This window comes from Chenopodium album, chromosome 12, assembly GCF_948465745.1.
Source record: "Chenopodium album chromosome 12, dcCheAlbu1.1, whole genome shotgun sequence".
In the NCBI taxonomy this organism is placed as follows: Eukaryota; Viridiplantae; Streptophyta; class Magnoliopsida; order Caryophyllales; family Amaranthaceae; genus Chenopodium; species Chenopodium album.
Genome location: NC_137845.1, coordinates 7,772,032 through 7,792,196, shown reverse-complemented (window position 1 = coordinate 7,792,196; position 20,165 = coordinate 7,772,032). Strand labels below are relative to the sequence as shown.

Genomic DNA, 20,165 nt, shown 5'->3' with positions numbered 1-20,165 from the left:
ATATTAGATATTCTAAATTAATATAAAATAATGTAAATTAATCAAAGAGCATAGAAGAACATGTATACATTGTTTTAAAAAAAAACATGTATACGTATAATTCTTTTTCTCCAAAAAAAAAAAAAAAAAAAAAAAAAAGCAAAAGAACATACTATAAAGTAAAAAGAATATACTTCATTTGATTAAAACCCAAAGAACATTTATAATCTACATATACATTAAAGAACATAATTAGTAATGTAAGGAACATATAGTTCAAACTCAAAGAACATATATTAATCTGACTCAAAAGTACATATTACATTCCATTTAAAACGATAAATATGGATCGAACAAATAAAAGAACATTCATTATAGTTTGAAGAACATCATCTTCAACTTTTGAAAATAACACAAATTTAGAAGAAAAAAAATGCAAATACTAAATATTATTAAAAAGTAGATAATTTCATTAACGAATTTGTTAACCATGATCAATGAAAAATATAAATCATCATCAAACAACCATCAAATAATGAAATTTATAAATTTAAATATAAAAAAAGGATTTTTTGTAAACCCTAAAATATATCATGTGTTGAAATAACCACCCATTTTTGTTGAAATTAAAAATAACCACCCATATTTTACAAAACTGTAGGTTTTACCACCCCGGCCTATATTCCGGCCAGTTTTCCGAGCATGTGCCCCACAATTTCATCATGAAGAACCCTAAAATCCAATTCTAGTCAAATTGAATGAATCAAACAACGATTACATTATTAAATTCCTAATAAAACACATTCCAAACAACAAATATCGTATAACTTGAATTCTACTTTATAAAACATTGCAAAATAACCAAAACAAATAAAAATTAAGTGCGTTCTTCAATTATGTCATTGTACAAATTGGTGTAAAAAAATTTAAGTGCGTTCTTCAAAGGATTCGCTTGTAAATTTGCAAAACTTGGTGTAAAAATTGGTAGATTTATGGAAAAAATGCAGAATTTTAAGTTTGGGAGTAGTTTGTGAAACAAGGGAGGAAATAAATCGAGAAACAACTTTTATTAAAAAAACAAAAACATCCGTTATGTGGGGCCATGCTCGGAAAACTGGTCAGAGTATAGATTGGGTGGTAAAACCTAGGGGTGAAACAAACTCGGTTTAAAACCGAACCAAACCGAATAAGAAATTTGGTTCGGTATTTTTTGGAAGTGGTTCGGTTTCGGTTTTTTAAAAAAAAATTCGGTGTGTGGTTCGATTTCGGTTTGCAAAAATGAAAAACCGAACAAAATCGAACCACACCGAAATATTGGCCCAATCCAATTAAACCCTAGCCCAACTCTGAATTACCCTAGGTACATAGTGCAAAAAAAAAAACCCTAATCACTCTCAGCCCCCCCCCCCTCTCTCTCCACCCTTTCTTTCTCCTTTCCTCTTCTCTTCTTGCGGATTCCGCCCATTCTCTTTCCTCTCCTCTCCTCTTCTTCGCTTCACGCCTTCATTCTCCTCTTATCTTTTCCTTTTTCTTGTCTTTCTCCTCGCCACCATTAACGAACACATCAACGAATTTGTTTTCAAATTCATCCCCTTCACCATCTACGAATACCATCAACTAAATTCGAGGTTTTGATAAGAACACCATCAACTAAAGGTTTTTCATGTCAAATTCGACCATGAAAACTCTAGATTTAGAGTTTTCATGGTCGAATTTGACCTTTAAAACCCAAATTCGATGTTTTTTCGATGGAATGTGAGGTATGTCCTCTTTTTTCTTTCCTTTAATTTGGTTTGAGTTTTTTTTTTCTACTAATATATGCTAAACTTATAATTTATGTCCAATTTTTTTTTCCTGATATTTCGGTGCTTTTTATTCCAATTTTAGTTCAATGATATTAGGGTTTTATCTTAATTTTTTCGAGATTATAGTAGTTCGATCTTTATAGTAAATATGTCTAGGAATGTTTGCGGATCTGGGTTAGGGGTGGTGAGATAAGGTTAAAACTTGTTTAATTATGTTTGTATGGATTAGTTTGGTTTGGTTTGGTTTGGTTCGGTTTTGATTGGTTTGGTTCGGTTCGGTTTTTTTTGCAAAATTTGAATTTTATGGTGCTTGATATGAAAATTCGGTTTGGTTCGGTTTTTTTTTATAAAATCGAAATAAATATGGTTTGGTTTGGTTCGATTTCTAAAGTAAAGTGGTGCGGTGTGGTTTCTAAAATCCAGAAACCAAATTAGAGTGGTTCGGTTTCAGTTTGGGCAAAAAACCAAACCGAAAACTGAACTTTCACTCCTAGTAAAACCTACATGTTTTATAAAATATGGTTGGTTATTTTAATTTCAAAAAAAATGGGTGGTTATTTTAATACACGATACATTTTGGGGTGGTAATTTACAAAAAATACTAAAAAAAATCTAAAATTTACCTTTTTATTGGGTCATGAATTCCTCATAAATCTCACCTTCATTCTCAAAAACATCATTCGCATAAAATTAAGAGGAGATCTTCAATCATAATCGTGATGAAATTCACCACGGACTATCATTTTTCTCTATGCAAATTTCACTCTCTAAAAAATTCTCTCTGGATCTCATAAATTAAATTATAGAAAATTATAGAGACAAATATTTTGGATGCTATTGATATATAAAAGAATTAACAAATTCCTTCCATTAAGGAAGAAATATTTGAAAACAGATTTCTTTTTTCAAAAAAAAAAAAAAAAAACAAAACTACTGCGGTAGTTTTTCATCCAAGTGTACCATTGTAGGGAATATTTCAAGTCATCCCAAGCTTGAACCCCACTGTGATCATACACTTAAGCATGGTGGCGTCCAAAGGGAAAGAAACGAGAGCAAAATAGTCACCAACAAGTTTTAGGAACTTGTAAACCGTTCACAGGGTGAAGGTTACACCCCTTCACGATCCATGAGATCGCTAACTCCATAGTGCTCTGGAACCATGACTGGATATTCGGGGATGAAGGTACGAATCCAATCTAAAAGAGCAAGAACTCGCCCTAAAATAGGCCTCTACTTTATTCTTCTCATATTCATGTGCGCTTTCTGACTAACATGCAATCAATAGGTTAACCCAAACCTGTTTAATCTATGTTGGTTGAATATTAATGCACAAACAAAATTATTATTGGCGATCACTTGAATTATAATCATATTTGCCTAAACACTAGTAGAAAAAATCAAAAAGGCACTCCCTAATTGCCACCGGTTCAGTCCAAACCGGTGGCAAAAATGGCCTTAAAAATTGGTGGGAAGTTGAACCAGGATATATGGCACCGGTTCACTTTAAACCGGTGGCAAAAACATAAAGCCTACCGGTTTGAAGTGAATCGGTGCCATTAAATATTTTTTTAAAAAAAAACCGGCCCATTTAACCCCCCCAACCCTAACATACTCTCTCTATTTCTCCTCTCTCTTTCTCTCTCAGCCGTTCTCTCTCCTCCTCTCTCAGCCGTTTCTCTATCTCCTCTCCTCCGCTTTCTCGATCTCCTTCTCCTCCTTCTATTTCTCTTTCTTATTTCTCCCACATCTCGTTCTCCCTGGTGTCCTCCTCGCTTCTATTATTCAAAGACCACCAACATGCAAAACCGTCCTCCTTTCTTTTTTTTTTTCGATTTCAATTTTTTTTTTTGCGATTTGTTGTTTTTTTTTTCCGATTTCAACTTTGATTGATTTTTTTTTTATTTTGATTATTTTCTTCCGATTTCTGGTTTTTTTTATTCGATTTTAATTTTTTTTTTTTTTCGATTTTGATTTATTTTTCTTCGATTTCTAGGTATTTTTTTTTTCGATTTCAATTTGGAGTATTCTAGGCTTTATGTTAATTGATTTTTCTGGGCTTTATGTTAGTTGATTTTTCTGGGTTTCTTCGAATTTTTTTTTGGTTTAATCCACCAAGAACACATGCATGAGCAAGATAGGGTTTAATCGATTTTTGTTTTTATTTTAATCGATTTTAATTCAATTTTTTTTTTATTTTAAGCGATTTTTTTTTTTATTTTAATCGATTTTAATTCGTTTTTTTTTTCTAGGTTTTTAACTGATTTTCGATTTTCTGGTTTGTTTTAATCGATGTTTTAACTTATTTCAATTCGATTTTTTTTTATTTTCTAGGATTTTTAACTTATTTTAATCGTTTTCTTTAATTTTCGATTTTGTTTTTATTTTAATCGAATTTTTTTTTCTTTTAATCGATTTTAATTCCATTTTTTTTAATTTTGTGGGTTTTTTATTTTTATTTTTTTTGCAGCTAATTCATTTTAATCGATTTTTTTTGGATGTTTTAATTGGCGCATGTATACTATTGCTTTGCAAGCCCAAAATAGTGCACATAATCGAAGAATCAAGAATCAAGAATATTGATTTAGGTGTTGTTTGGGGTTTTTTTGATTGTGATGTTGTAATTTTTTTTATTTATATGTTGTAGTTGATTAATTTTATAGATCTATATTGTAATTTTTTTTTGATTATATACTGTAAATTTTCAATTATATTCAATGATATTCGATTTATATTTTGTTGTTCTTATTTATTTTAGTCAATTTAATTTTTAAGTGAAAAAAGAAAAAAAAATTGATATTTTGGGCGTTTTTGGCACCGGTTAACTGGTGCCAAAAACTTTGAACAAATTTTTTGTGGGACCCCCCATATTGGCACCGGTTCAATGTGACGGTACCTTACAACAACCGGGGCAGGCGGTAAAGGCAGACGTTCTCTCTCTGAAAATCTGTGAGCTTTATCTCTCTAGAAAGTTTTTTTGAAACGTCCAAAATAAGACGGTTGACGTTTGTATTTATAGAGGGGTAAATTCAGGGGCAATCTTGTAATTTCCCTAGAATGTGAAAAGTCATCCTTTCACAGTAAAAAAAAAAGTTTATTTATTTGGCTGAGTGACACATGTCATAGATGCCACGTGGCGCGCCACGTCACACCTGTGAGGGGCAAATGTTTTGAGTAATTTTACCCATGCCATGTGGGCCAATCTCTGCTTGACACGTGTCAAGCCCTCATTGGTCCAAATGGGACCAATCTCCATTTGACACGTGTCATCCCATAACTTGGGAGAAATGGCGGCCTTCAGGCCCAAATCCCGAGGTAGCCGCAATGCGGCGTAGCCCATCAATGATTTTCATAAATAGAGTATATTTTCAAAAACAGAAAGAGAGAATTTAATAAAAACAACCGCATCACTAGACTTTTCACACTTTCAATTCGTTCGATAATCAAATGACGTGAAAGATATTCTTCACTGAGTTTGGTTTTAGGGAGACACATTTGGGTGTCTACAACCATGCTTGGTACATTTGGGTGTACTATAAAAATTTCATGAAAAGAGAAGTGTTGCAACTAAAAAAAAAACAGAGGAAGTACGGAGTATTTGTTTTATGATATTAAGAGTTTCAAACTCATACCTCAAGTCCTCAGGCGTGTAGGTGTGGGGTATAGAAATCTAAGGAGGGAGATGGGTTTGATCCATTCAATTCTATACTTTTAGGTATCAAATAAAAGAAAAAAAAAATTCATTCCACATTTACACCAAACATATGATATCGAGAATTAAGCTCCAAACTCATACCACCATGGTTTCATTCTTAATATCAAGTCAACCATACACCAGTTTACAAACCAACACCTAGGGGTGTACAAAGAACAAACCAGACCTGAACCGGACTCGAACCGTACCGGTGGATTCAGGTCCATTACCGGTCCGCGTGACCCGGTCAAGGTCGAACCTGGTTCTGGTCTGGATATGGACCGGTATTCACCCTTTGCGCACACAAAAACCCCTTGGACCGGAAAGTGGACCTGAATCGGACGTGTTTGGACCGGACCGGGCTCGGATCGGCAGAATCAGGTCCGCTGCCGGTCCATATAATCCGGTCCAATCGGTGCAGGTCCGGTCCGGGTCGGGAATGGACCGGTGTTCATCACCCCTACCAACACCCCCTTAAAGTTTTAATTAATACTCCCTCCGTCCCCTTTTGATAGTCACTTTTGTCATTTTTGGTGACCCAAAATGTTAGTCACATTTGCTTTTTTCAAGTACCATTAATATTATTACGTGATATAGGGGTGAACCACATAATAGGAGACACATTAAAGCTTAATACGTAGTGCAAACGTTAATACCACGTTAGAAAACGTGTTAAAGCATTAATAATACCACGTTAGGAAACACATCTATTCAATATTTTAATATTTAAAAATACCACTAGTAGAAAAATAGCAATAGGCAGCCCCCAAATGGCACCGGTTCAGGCCAAACCGGTGGCCAAAATCGGTCTAGAAATAGGCGGGATTTTAGACCAAGAGCAATGGCACCGGTTCAGCCCAAACCGGTGCCAAAAATGCAAAGGGCACCGGTTTGAACCGGTGCCATTATTTAATAAAAAAAACCGGCCCCTTATTACCCCCCAACCCTAATACTCATAGCCGTTTCTCTTCAATTCTCCTCCTCTCCTCCTCTTTCTCTCTCTTCTCCTCTTTCTCTCTCCTCTCCTCCTCTTTCTTTCGTTCTCCTTCTCAGCTCCTTCGCCTCCTCCCTCATCTCCTTCTCCTTCTCCTTCGTGTCCTCCTCCTTCTCCCTCATCTCCTATTTCTCTTTCTCGATCTCCTTTTCCCTCATCTCCTTCTCCCAACAAATTCGAAGACCACCAAATTCGAAGACCACCAAATTCGATCTCCTTCGTGTCCTTTCTTTCATTTGAAGACCAACAAATTCGAAGACTACCAACAATTTGAAGACCACCAACAATTCGAAGACCACAACATGCAACACCGAATTTGATTTTTTTTAATCGATTTCTTGTTTTTTTTACCATTTCAATTTTTTTCGGGGTTTTTCGATTTCAATTTTTTTTTCAATTTCAATTATTTCGATTTCTGGGTGTTTTCGATTTGTGGTTTTTTTTTCCAATTTCAATTTTTTTCGATTTTGATTGTTTTTTTCGATTTCAAGTTTTTTATAATTCGATTTTAATAGATTTTTTTTTCGATTTTGATTTTTTTAATTTCGATTTGTAGGGTTTTTTTTCGATTATTTTTTTTTTCATTTCTGGGTTTTTTTTATTCGATTCAATTTTGATTGTGTTTTTTTCGATTTTGATTTTGTTTTTCGATTTCAATTTCGATTTTTGGGTTAATGCATGCGGTATTGGGGTTTTAATTTTTGTGATTTTTAGGTTTTTTTTTCTGGGTTTATTTTATTTTCGATTTCAATTTTGTTTTTTTTTTCGATTCTGATTTTTTTTCGATTCTGATTTTTTTTTTCGATTTTCATTTTTTTTTTCGATTTTCATTTTTGGGTTTTTTTTTTTATTTTCATTTGTTTTCGATTTTTGGGTTTATTTTATTTACGAGTTTATTGTAATTTTTTTATTTACGAGTTTATTGTAATTTTTTTTTTATTTACGAGTTTATTGTAATATTTTATATTTATTTATATGTTGTAATTGATTGTAATTTTTATTTGATTATATATTGTAAATTTTGGATTACATTGATTGAAATTCGTCAATTATTATTGTGATGTTCTTATTTATGGTAGTAGATTTAATTGTTATGTGAAAATGACAAAACAAAAAGAAAAAGAAAAAAAAAATTTAAATTTTGGGCACTTTTGGCACCGGTTAACCGGTGCCGAAAACATTGAAAATTTTTTTTGGGCCCTTTTTTGGCACCGGTTAACCGGTGCCAATAATCATTTTTGCTACCGGTTTGAACCGGTGCCTTTTCAAGTTAGTAATTGGCACCCCCCACATTGGCACCGGTTCAAACCGGTGGCTTTGAGGGGTTTTGAATCGGTGCCAATTTCGTTTTTTCACCTAGTGTACAAACCATAAATATATACTAAGCCACATGTCACCATAATCACTCCTATACCACGTGTTACTTCCCTTAGGGCTTGTTCTGATTGACTGAACTGAGCTGAAATGAATTAAACTGAACTGAACTGAACTGAACTAAACTGAACTTATTGGAGCTGAACTGAACTGAACTGAATATTTAATGAGAGAAGGAAATTAAGAGCTGAACTGAACTGAAAATAATATGAAGAGAACAGGTCCTTAATCTTTCCTTTTTATATTCCCTTCTTAAGTCTTTATGCATTCTGAAATTAAACTTGCGATAAGTAAAAAGACAAAGTGTTTCATTTCCAATATAATAAATTAAAGTTAAACTAAAAGTACACATAACATAACACAATAAATTAGTCATTCCATCTCCTAAACTTAAAATATAACCTAAACTAATTTGGAGTGTATCATTTTATACCCCATAATAGCTATGTATATATTACCTATCTAAATTCCAAAACAACACCAATGCATATAATACACTATGCAACACATTTCAAAAAAAAAATAACTTAAGTAATAGCCCGTTGGCTAGTTAAAGCTTAATATGAAGTACAAAACACGTTAATGTCAAATCAATTACAAAACACGTTAATGTCAAATCAATCAATCGTCAATATGAGTATAAAAACAAGCAAGCCAATTAGATTGACAAAATGTCAGCTCTATAATTTGCTTGTTTAATATATATATATATATATATATATATATATATATATATATATATATATATATATATATATATATATATATATATATATATATATATATATATATATATATATATATATATATATATAAAATAAAAAATAAAAAACTTGACATACTCCCTCCGTCCCCAAATGATAGTCTCTTATGGGCAAAAATCACGGGAATTAAGAAACTTAAATAAAAGTAGTAAAATTACATTGAAAAGATAAATTTACATTGGGTATGTAAAATAGTAGAGAGAGAAAGTAATAAAAGTACATTGAAAAATAAAATTTACATGGGAAAGTTAAATTTTGCACAAATATTGTTGTAATTGGAGGAAATTTTGAAAAAAAAATTGATATTAATGGTACTTGAAAAAAGCAAATGGGGCTATCAATTTGGGACTAAAAATAGGCCATAAGGGACTATCATTTGGGGACGGAGGGAGTATTAGTTTGCATAAAACTTTTGGTTAGATTTTATATATCATATAGAACATATCAACATATTGATTCTAGAATAATTTTAATAGGTCCAAACTATTTAGAAATGAATTTATTTATATTAATTTTTTTTTCTAATATTTGTATATTATTGATTCTAAATTATATCATAGTGATTTAATTTTTTTGATTGATTTTAATGGATTATAAAAGTATTTTTTATGAATGTAATTTTGGATTAAAATATAGATTTTTCAAATTGTGAAGATTAAGGAGTTCAATTATGTAAATTTCCTTAAAAAATTAATTATCTACCAAAAGTTATGCCATAAGTCTTACACAATATAATAATTAAGATGCTATAAAATCATATAACTAATATATACAGCTAAACTTTAATCTAGGTCACGAGAGAACGACACTTTACGTTGTAATAACTTTTCGCCAAGTGTCGTGCCATATAGGCAATAATTAATTATTAGTATGACATATGATTTTGATATATTTTTGTAGGATTAAAAAGTTGGATACATTTAGATAGATTTTTTTAGGATAAAAAAGTTAGTGCCTGTTCACATTTACTGAAATGAGCTGAATTGAACTGATTGGAGCTAAACTGAACTGAATTGAACTGATTGGAGCTGAACTGAACTGAACTGAATTGAGCTGAAATGAATATTTTTTTAGACAGGGAAATTAGGAGCTGAACTTAACTTAACTGATTGGAGCTAAACTGAACTGAACTGAATTGAACTGAAATTAAGTAAATCTGAACAGGCCCTTAGTTTAGATAGATTTTTTTTGGATAAAAAAGTTAGTTTAAGGTTTGTTTTCAATAAAATTTGGATAGATTTTTAGGATAAAATTGTTGATTAAAAAAAATTCGATAAAATTCCAATTTTTATGTAGAAATTGAATTACAACTTTCAATAACCATCTTAGAAATATTATTTCAAAAAAAATATAAATAATTATGTTATAAATTAAATAATTTTATTTCATATTTTTTCAAATATTTCAAAAAAAAAATCAAGAGTGTTTAAGCCACGATACATAAAATATATCATCCATTATTAAATATATATAGAGTTGTGTGATTAGTCAAGCTACGATACAACAATACTTAAGTCATATGATTGGCCAAGGAATATTCCAACTTTTCGTAAGTGTAATGATAGTAACAACTAACCATACATGAGTACGTGGCTACGAGAGGTTTGAGCCAAAAAGGAGGTTTCATGCAAATAGGGTTTATAATTTGAATGTTGATTGTTTTTAGCAAAGATTAGAATAATTTGTGAGTTAGGGGAACATACATATGTGCCATATAAATAAATAACCCGGGCATCGCTCAGGGCACAAAACTAGTTTAAAATAAACTAAAACTGTCTTTAATGACTAATGAAACTTATTTGAAGAATATCTAAAATTATACAACCATGTCCATAATAAAGTTAATGCTCATATTTCCAAAATAAGTTATATATATTCTACATACATTATAAATGTTATGCCATTCTTAATTTTATGAATGTATCATTTGATTGGTTAGAATTGAAGTGTAACTAATATCTTTCTATATCTTAATAGTTTTCTTCTATTAATATATAGTATGTAAATACCTATTTACGTGTGATAATTTCTAATACTATGCTTGTGAAAAAATATACCTATCGGTGGGTTAGATACGAGCTTATTATTTTGGGTTTGTAAATTGATAAATACGACGAAAAAATGAAAATTAGAGGTTTAGTAATATATCAAGAATAATTTTAGAATTTTTTTCTCCCCACTTACAAGTGATAAAAATTGAATAAGCCTATTTGAGTATTATTTATTCGTAATTTAAAATATAAGAAAAGAAATGCTTGTAAGAATTATACATACGATATCATATCGCTTATTTAGTACCCAACTTTATAGTTCACTCTAAAATTAATTTTGATAATGCGGAATATTTAGACATACGATTCATATCGCTTATTTTAAAATATATAGTGTACTTTTTGTAGTTTTGATTGTAAATATATATTTATGTTATTATTGATTAAACGGTTTTTCACCTAATAGTCCGGAGTTTTAATTTTATTCTCAAATTCATCATATACCACTCAATTTTTTTACAATACCACAAAATACCCTTTTCGCTAATTGTCGTTAGTTTGACGTTAAGGGTTATTTTAATAATTCATCATATACCCAGATGTTAAAAAGTCGATTCACTATACCCAATTGTTAAAAGTTATTTCACCATATACCAAAAAATTATAACTGCTATTTCTTTTTTTTTTTTAAAAAAAAAAATAGTCGTTGACATTTGTAACGACTAATTTCTTTGGCTCATCCATTAGATTCTTTATCATTTCTATCATCAAGCATTGGGTTTTTGCTTATGGTGTTTGCTTTTTGACTGATATAATACTGCCCTCTTCTTAATTTTTCCCAACAAAACCTCCATACTTCTTTGTTCGTTGTGCTTCTGGGATGATTTCGAGCCTGTTCACTATAACTTAATTTCAGTTCAGTTCAGTTCAGTTCAGCTCCTAATTTCCTTCTCTCATAAAATATTCGTTTCAGCTCTATTCAGTTCAGTTCAGCTCAGTTCAGTTCAACTCAAATCAGTTCAGTTTATATTAGTTTAGTTCAGTTCAGCTCAATTTAGTAAATATGAACAGCCCCTTCGAGTGTGTCAACATTTTTCACAAAATGCTTTTAAAAGTGTGAAAGGTTGCTTCAATCCCTTAAGGAAAATGTTTTTATACATAAACTAGCCGTTACAAATGTCAACGACTAGTTTTTTTTTTTTTTTTTATTAAAAAGTAGCAATTATAATATTTGGATATATGGTGAAATAATTTTTAAAAACTAGGTATATAGTGAATTTTGTGGCAGACTAAGGACAGTTAGCAGAAGGGCATTTTGTGGTATTGTACAAGAAGTGGGTGGTATATGGTGAATTTGAAAATGCTCGATGATATATGGTGAATAAAGTTAAACTCAAAGGTATAGGGCGAAAAATCTGTTGATTAAAATTTATATTTATTGAACTTATTTTTTTGCTAAATTGAAGTATTTTTACCAAACTAAAATTATTTTTACGGATTAAAACTTATTTTTGCTAATTCTTTATTTTTTTTGAAAAATTGGAAAATAATAATCCCACCTTTTGCTCAGTCTTCTAAAAACAATCCCACGTTTGATTATTCCAGAAATAATCCCACCTTTTACATCAATCTTCTTTTAACAAGCCCTTTGACATGTTAAGTATTTTTTTTTTCTTTTTTTTTTTAAAGAAATGTGTCTCTTCTCTCCATCACCACTACCATTGCCACGTACTACCACCCTAGTACCGCCATCGTTGCCACCCTTAAAAACAATGGCCAACCAAAATAAACACACCCCCTTTCCTTCCACCCTGCACCCATTACTACCTCCCTAACCTCTCCCCAATAGACACCTCCCCACCACCACCAACCACCATCTCTCCACCATAATGCGAACCATTAATCGCCACCAGCCCCACTACCCAACCTGTAACTCACCTCCAGCAACATCCATCGTTGCCCAACAACCAAAATTCTCCAAATTTCCACTGTTATTTTAAGAAGATTGAAGTTTGAATTTAGTCGCAAGCAAACAAAAAAAACAAAAAAGTGCATTCATCAAGAAAAATAAAGAAAGCAAATGAGAAATCCATACGTTCACATAAGGAACATTTAAGTACGAAGCATAAATTTAGTATCTTGTCAAAAATTGCCTAGCTTATTAATTATGTACCTTCTGTTGAAATTATAAAGAGAGAGATAAGAGATAAAATATTTTATCAATCTGATTACATTACATTAGAAATTGAAAATACTAAGCCAAAAATTGACTTACATAATTAGGGGTGTTCGCGGTGCGATTTGGTACGGTTTGGATCATAAACCACACCAAACCGCAAAAGTGCGGTTTGTAAGTTTTTCAAACCGCACCAAACCGCACTTTTAAAAAAACCGCACCAAACCATGCAATTTGGTGCGGTGCAGTTTGCGGTTTAACCGTATTTTATTAAAATTGTAATTATTCTTTTTAAAACAAAACTTTTATTTTATTTTATAATTATTAGTTTATAATTCAAATATTAAACTCTTTTTATTAACCTTTAATTAACTAATAGTTAAAGATTAGCTCATATATTTTAGTTTTTTTTATATAATTTTAATGAAAATATAGTATAAAAATTGTAAACCACACTTTTAATGCGGTTTGCGGTTCGGTTAAGTCTCAATATTTTTAGAAACTGCACCAAACCGCAAACTGCGATTTGGTCATTTTCAAAAATTGCACCGCAATTTTCAAACCGCAAAATTGCGGTTTGGTACGGCCTAAACCGCACTCTGTACAGCCCTATACATAACGCGACTAACAAACTACGGAGTATAAAATAGCAACTAACAAACAAAGTGGGTAAACATGGTCCCACGTTTTACACCACTAAAAACTTAATAAAATCAACATAGCATTCTACTACTAATAGGAACTAACCGATTTCAACAATTCTTATCCTAAAATATAGGAAATAGTTTGAATCAATCCAACACCTTTTAAGTGTACAAGATCGTATATTAGTGCATACATACCAGTATATCACATAATGCTTTCAAACAAAAGTACGTATCACACAGACATTCATAGTAACACTTTGCATCATGTGCATGGGATGAAAGGCCCATAGGTAGCGAATGGTAGCAATAACCCAACATACATATGTAATGTTACTTTGACCTTCGAAAACACCCAAAAGATGAATGGAAAAGCTATGTTGAATGGTATATTTGCATGTAGCCTGTACTCCTTGACACTTTCAACCGCAACCCTGGTTGTCTGCAAATCTTTCTTAGCAGTATATAGCGTTAACGCATTTTGGAATGAATATGCCATATAAAAGAGCCCAATGAAAATATAGCATCCTCCAAAATAAAGGCTTATTCCTATAAATCCTTCTATATGCATGCCTAAAATGAGAATTATAGCTGTTATTATTCCATAACCAAGCGCTTGAGAATTATTGGAGACAAAAAGTTGAAACGATTCGTATGATACCAAATTTGGCATGCCAGTCTGATCATTATAACCACCAGGAGGGCTAAATGCTGAAGCAAATGTAACAGTAATGATAAGCGTCGCTACCACCAGAAAAGCGTTGGCTCTCTCCTTACTTGTAGCCCCATTATTGGAGCCTCTATCCTTACATGCATATATTTTTGTCGCCTTCACCTCCTTAAATTTTTCTTTGACCTCTAGGTCATCTCGTCTTGTAAATGATGAAAACAAAGTTCTCCCATTAACGATAGTCAGCATCACTTCCATAAGATGGATCTGCATTGTGAAACAAGAATATGCATGTCATGGGTTTTTAATTGAGTGAAATTTTAAATTTGTTTGGAGTAATGAATTATAAAGGATCCAAATGAGAAGATGCATGCTTAAAATAAATATTAAAGGATGAAAAATATTTTATATGCATAATTTTAATATTAGAATTTAATCAACTGAACAAATATACCCGGGTGTACATAATATTCTCTCTTTTAATATTGGTATGCACACGTGCAAACTTTTTTACTCAAACAAGATATGAGTTTCCAAAAAAGCAAATAATATTATCAACTCGAAAATCAATCTTTTCATCCTTGTATTATTAACCCTACAATCAGAAATTTATTTTTTTAATAGTATGCTCGATCTTTTATGAGTTATCTGTAAAGGTAAGAATGTACCAAATTTGTTATCAAACAACATCGTCAAATATGCTTTGCATAAAATAAAGTAGCAGAGCAATATATATTCTAGAGGAAGGCATGTATACCTGTAGAAAAGAAAGGCCTTTTTCATCTGCACATTTCATATGCATAATAAATATATCTAGAGGTGTCTGCAATTCTTTGTTTTTTAAATTGCCTTTGATGTGTCGATATTTCAGCAAACGATACACAGCGCGGAGATGAAAACCTTTAACAGCCAAATGTAGCGGAGTATCACCATTATCATCAGTTGTATTGATCAGCTTCTTAAACTTTCGTTTATGCAAATATGCAATGATGTTATAGTTGTCGTCCTTCTTTGCTGCAACATGGAGGACGTTTTGATCTTTGCTATTAAGCAAATGCAAGTGGTGGAAGAGTTTAATGACGTTTACGAAACCCCCTTCCGCTGCGTGGTGAATTGGAAAGGATCCGTTCTTATCTTTATCACGCTTAAATTCAAGATCCGGACATTTTTTCAGTAATAATTTAACCCCCTTAACATGACCACTAAATGCTGCATAAGAAAGAGGACTCCGCCCATCATTGTCAAGTGAATCCAAAAGACCCGGAGCGTTGTTAATTATGCTTTTCAAGATAGCTGCATGCATTAATTTCAACTACAAATTTACCTGATAATGTTTAATAGTTTGACTCAAATGCCATGTGAGACACAAATTTTGTTTTACTGGGCCATCCCCCACCTGTTTCTCATATTGAGAAACGAAATTTGAAATTTGTTTTTCATAGGGCATTTTTTGAATAAATCAACAAATTTTTATTATTGTGAGCCCTACAATTAAATAAAGTTGTTGGTTTATTTACCAAAATGCCATGTGAGACACAAATTTTGTTTCTCACTATGAGAAACTGGGACATCCCCTCAAACAATTGATAATGGAAATTTGTCAAACAATACACTTACCTTTGCTCCTTGCAAGAATCGCTACGTGGACTATTGATTCTGCGCCCTTTAGGTGATTTTGAAGCTGTCTATTGCCCTCAAGTCCTTGGATCATATTGTTGATCAATTTGTCCTCACTAGTACTCCAATATTTTATAGCGAGAAACAAAGGACAGATATTGTCCTTGTTTAAGCAATATGCTGCTTGTGGACACTTTTCATACAAGTATTTGGCAAGTTTCCTATGGTTATATAGCACTGCAACATGCAATGCTGTGTTTCCATCAATATTCGGCCTTATACATATACGATCTGAAGGGATAGATGGAGACCATTGAAAAAGACCTTTAAGGGACTGGAAATTACCAACCTTAACAGCTGAATGAATCGGAAGGTCACCTTTCTTGTTGGCTTGGTACATGAGAGTAGTACAAGCATGTCCTTGAAGGAGATCGTGAATCAGTTGGGTACTATCCATACAAGCTGCAATATGGAGAACATTTTCCCCCTCATCAGGGGTTAGAAGGTCTTTAAGCTGAAGCCTTCTAACTGATTCAAAAACTCCATTTATCTCTCGTTTAGCCAAGTGTAGATGCAAATTACCATCGATAGGAAACAACTTTATATCATTTGTAGCTTTTTCTAGCATCAAATTTAGCTTCATAACCACTCTTTTGCTTGTATCATCTACAAACGTTAATTCTTTTGCCAAATCGTTTGCCATTAACCCTTCCTTGTTCAATAATCCAACATTGACCCCTTCAGTTCGGATAAGAAGTTCAACCACTTCAACATGCTTGGAAAGAGTAGCCAAATGCAAAGGATTGTTACCATCATCGTCGTTTTGATTGAGTAAAGGGTCTACATCTGATAAACTAAGCACATAAGAGACCAATTTTGAGTCACCTATCAATGTTGCCAAATGTAGAATATTTTGGCCTCTTCCATTAAGCAGAAATCTTGAGCTACTTAGTAGCCCTATGATACTAATATGACCTCCATGTACCGCCTGGTGAATTGGAAAGGATTTGTCTTTGTTGCATATAAAGGCGCTATTAGGGACTTTCATGTCAAAAATCTGAACCTTTGCCAGATAACCTCTAAAAGTTGCATAAGATAGAGGTGTCAACCCTTCTTCATTCACTAAATTGATAAGCTTTCCATCATCATAGAGAAGTAGGTGCTCCAACATTTCTGCAATTATTGTCAATTTTAAATTTATATACAGCATAACATATCCAGTTTTGTAATGTTTCAATATTAGACTAAGTGATAATTTTTGTTTAAATCCAAAGAAAAATAAACTAAGAGGAAATATAAGTTAATCTTTATGATTGACAAAATATGTAAATCATTAGGGTAAAACTGATCCAAATGAAAAACAGCTTTTAACATATTTTTACCAAAAAAAAAAAAAAAAAAACTACATGCTTCTCCTTAGCTACACTTGTTTTACGTACCATTATTCAAAACACAAATAGTTCGTGCGGCGGAGGAGATGACGATGACGATGACGATAAAGACAACGATGACAACAATGGTGGATCTCCTTCTCCCCCTGTAGGTGACAATGACGATGACGACATCAATGGCGAAGGAGGAGAGAAGCGGAGTTATTCACGGTGGAAGAGAGAGAAAGTTTAATTCTCGGATTTTTCGAAAAATGCCCAAAAAATCGAATTGGGGCTTTCTTATATGATGTATAATTGTTGAAATTGATTGTCCTATATGATTGTATGTTGAATTGTGAGCATTTGATAACATATGCATGTATTTTGGTTGAAAAATGAGCAAGTTATGCTATACCCATGACCTTAGTACGAGATCTTCAATAGAGGTTCCACATTTGTTATACATATTATCAAACAAATCATACATATCCACAAACAAGTTATACATATCCTTTATTGGATGGATGATATCCTCTATTGGCTATATGATATCATGGTTAAATGATATCCTCTATTTGCTATATGATATCATTTATGATTGTGTCTATGATATCATTTATTGGCTGGATGATATCCTCTATTGGTTATATGATATCATGGCTGGATGATATCCTCTATTGGCTATATGATATCATCCAGCCAATAGAGGATATCATCTAGCAAATAGAATTATCATTCTGTCAATAGAGGATATCATTCAGCCAATAGAGGATATCATCAGCTAATAAAGGATATCATATAGGCAATAAAAGATATCATCCAGTTAGTAGAGGATATCATCCAGCCAATAGAGGATATCATCCAACTAGTAAAAATATCATCTATCCAATAAAGGATATCATATAGCCAATAAAGGATATCATCCAGTTAGTAGAGGATATCATCCAGCCAATAGAGGATATCATCCAACCAGTAAAAATATCATCTATCCAACAAAGGATATCATATAGCCAATAAAGGATATCATCCACTTAGTAGAGGATATCATCTAGCCAATAGAGGATATCATCCGCCAATAGAGGATATCATCCAACTAGTAAAAATATCATCTATCCAATAAAGGATATCATATAGCCAATAAAGGATATCATCCACTTAGTAGAGGGTATCATCTAGCCAATAGAGGAAATCATCCAGCCAATAGAGGATATCATCCGCCAATTGAGAATATAAAAAATCCGCATTTTGTCAGTCCGGACTGACGAAATTTTGTCAGTCCGGACTGACGAAATTTCGTCAGTCCGAACTGACACAATACCTTCTCTATTTAAAAATGGTTTTGATGGGAGATCGGGAATTAATTTTTCTACATATTACTAAATTTTTAGGAGTTCAACTTATATAGTCAAATAGCAAATAAACAATTATACACACCGTAGCATGCATTAGATTACGGAAAATGGAGGAAAGGTATAGAAGAGGATGATCAATGGTGGAATTTCAAAAGTAACAAAATTTTTGTAGTCATTGCAAAAGTGTCCTTAACTTCATAGGCATACCTGTCTTTTGGGCAGATACAACAACATGTAATACCGACTGGCCTTTTGTCAAACAATTGAGTGCATCTTGTTTGAATGGCTGCAACTTCCGTAGCATGTGTTGTACAAGATCAGAAAGCTCTTTCAAGATGGCCAAATACAAAGGACAAATTCCCTCAACATTCATGGCATACGCCGCAGGAGGATACAAGTCAACCAACTCCCTTGCCTGCTTGACCTCTTCATCATCATACACTTCCAAGGCAGTGTGAAGGGCGGTGTTCCCTTCGACATCGCTCCACTCTAATACCTGATGGACTACAACGTCGACGCCTGATGCCTGCTGTTGCTGTAACCAGCTCGTCAGGGCATCAACAACAACGACGTTCATTCTACCATTCTTGATTGCCGTGTGAATGGGGAGATCACCTTGAGAATTCCCCTGCACCATTAATTCTGGCCATTGTATAAGAATGTCATTCACCAACTCTACTTCACCGGAGCTACAAGCAATGTGAAGAACAGTGTTGTTGTCACGTGCACACCGAAGCTCAAGAACATCAACTTGACTACTCGATACGACTCCGTTGAACCCAATAACATTCCCGGTGACTAGCAGTTGGTAAAGCTCGGTGTCAATAAGAGCATTACCATCACTGCCTCCATACTTTGACATGGATGAAATTTGGATCGATTAACTGGTTCTTTTTCAATTTTTTTTTTTTTTTTTTTTTTTTGGGGGGGGGGGGGGGGGGGGGGGATTGTATGTACACTATATTGATTACACTTGAGCTCAAATATATCAATGTCTTAAATCTTGACTAAGAAAGTCGTTGGGACCACGTAAGAGATAATGCATTTTCCTCCCTACAATTTAGATAGAAAAGGTATTAAAAGACAATGCTAGAAACACCCTCGCCCATCCCAGAACCCTGATCACTTGTTTTTGGACATACGAGGTGGAGTATTTAATACCATATAATTTAAACATTGACTTGAATTAATTTTATTTAGGAAATTTTGTTAAAAATCATCACAAAATTTGTTAAAAACAATCTTATAATTTTTTTTTTTTGTCAAAGCACATCTATTTTAATTTTTTTTTGTGAAGTCCCCCTACTTCCCCGATACAGACCTTTGACTGCAATTCCTGGCGTTGAGTTGCACGTGCAAGTCACGTGACACACTAAACTCAGCTCCCCCCCCCCCTCCCCTTTATTTTATTTTTTTTTCCAATTTTCCCTCACTTCTTTCCTGTTCCCAGTTCTGCTGTAACTGGCTTGTCAGGGAATCAACGGCAATGTTCATTTTATCCTTGAGAATTAATTCTGGTCATGGTAAAAATGTCATGGACCAACTCTAACTTTCCAGAGCTACAACCGATGTGAAGAACAGCATTCTTGTTCCTAGCAGTAGCAGTCGACTCGCCTACTCTGCATGACTAGTAGCTTGACAGTTCGGCATCAATAAGAGCATTATCATCACTAACAGCTGATTACTGGTATCCAAGGATCCATTTGTATGTATGAAACAAGATTCCACATATGTATGT

General features: G+C 32.9%; 1 protein-coding gene across 1 annotated transcript; it reads right to left on the bottom strand.

The window, feature by feature from the left end:
* Positions 1–13,507: 13,507 nt before the first annotated feature.
* Positions 13,508–19,363, bottom strand: LOC145570212 (uncharacterized). The gene is made up of 4 exons (XM_081629242.1): positions 18,635–19,363; positions 15,706–16,878; positions 14,846–15,381; positions 13,508–14,355 (listed from the first exon to the last, which is right to left on the bottom strand). The coding sequence occupies exons 1-4, from the start codon at positions 19,287–19,289 to the stop codon at positions 13,684–13,686; spliced, it is 3,036 nt and encodes a 1,011-aa protein (XP_081485368.1). The 5' UTR covers positions 19,290–19,363; the 3' UTR covers positions 13,508–13,683.
* Between the last annotated feature and the right edge of the window lie 802 nt (positions 19,364–20,165).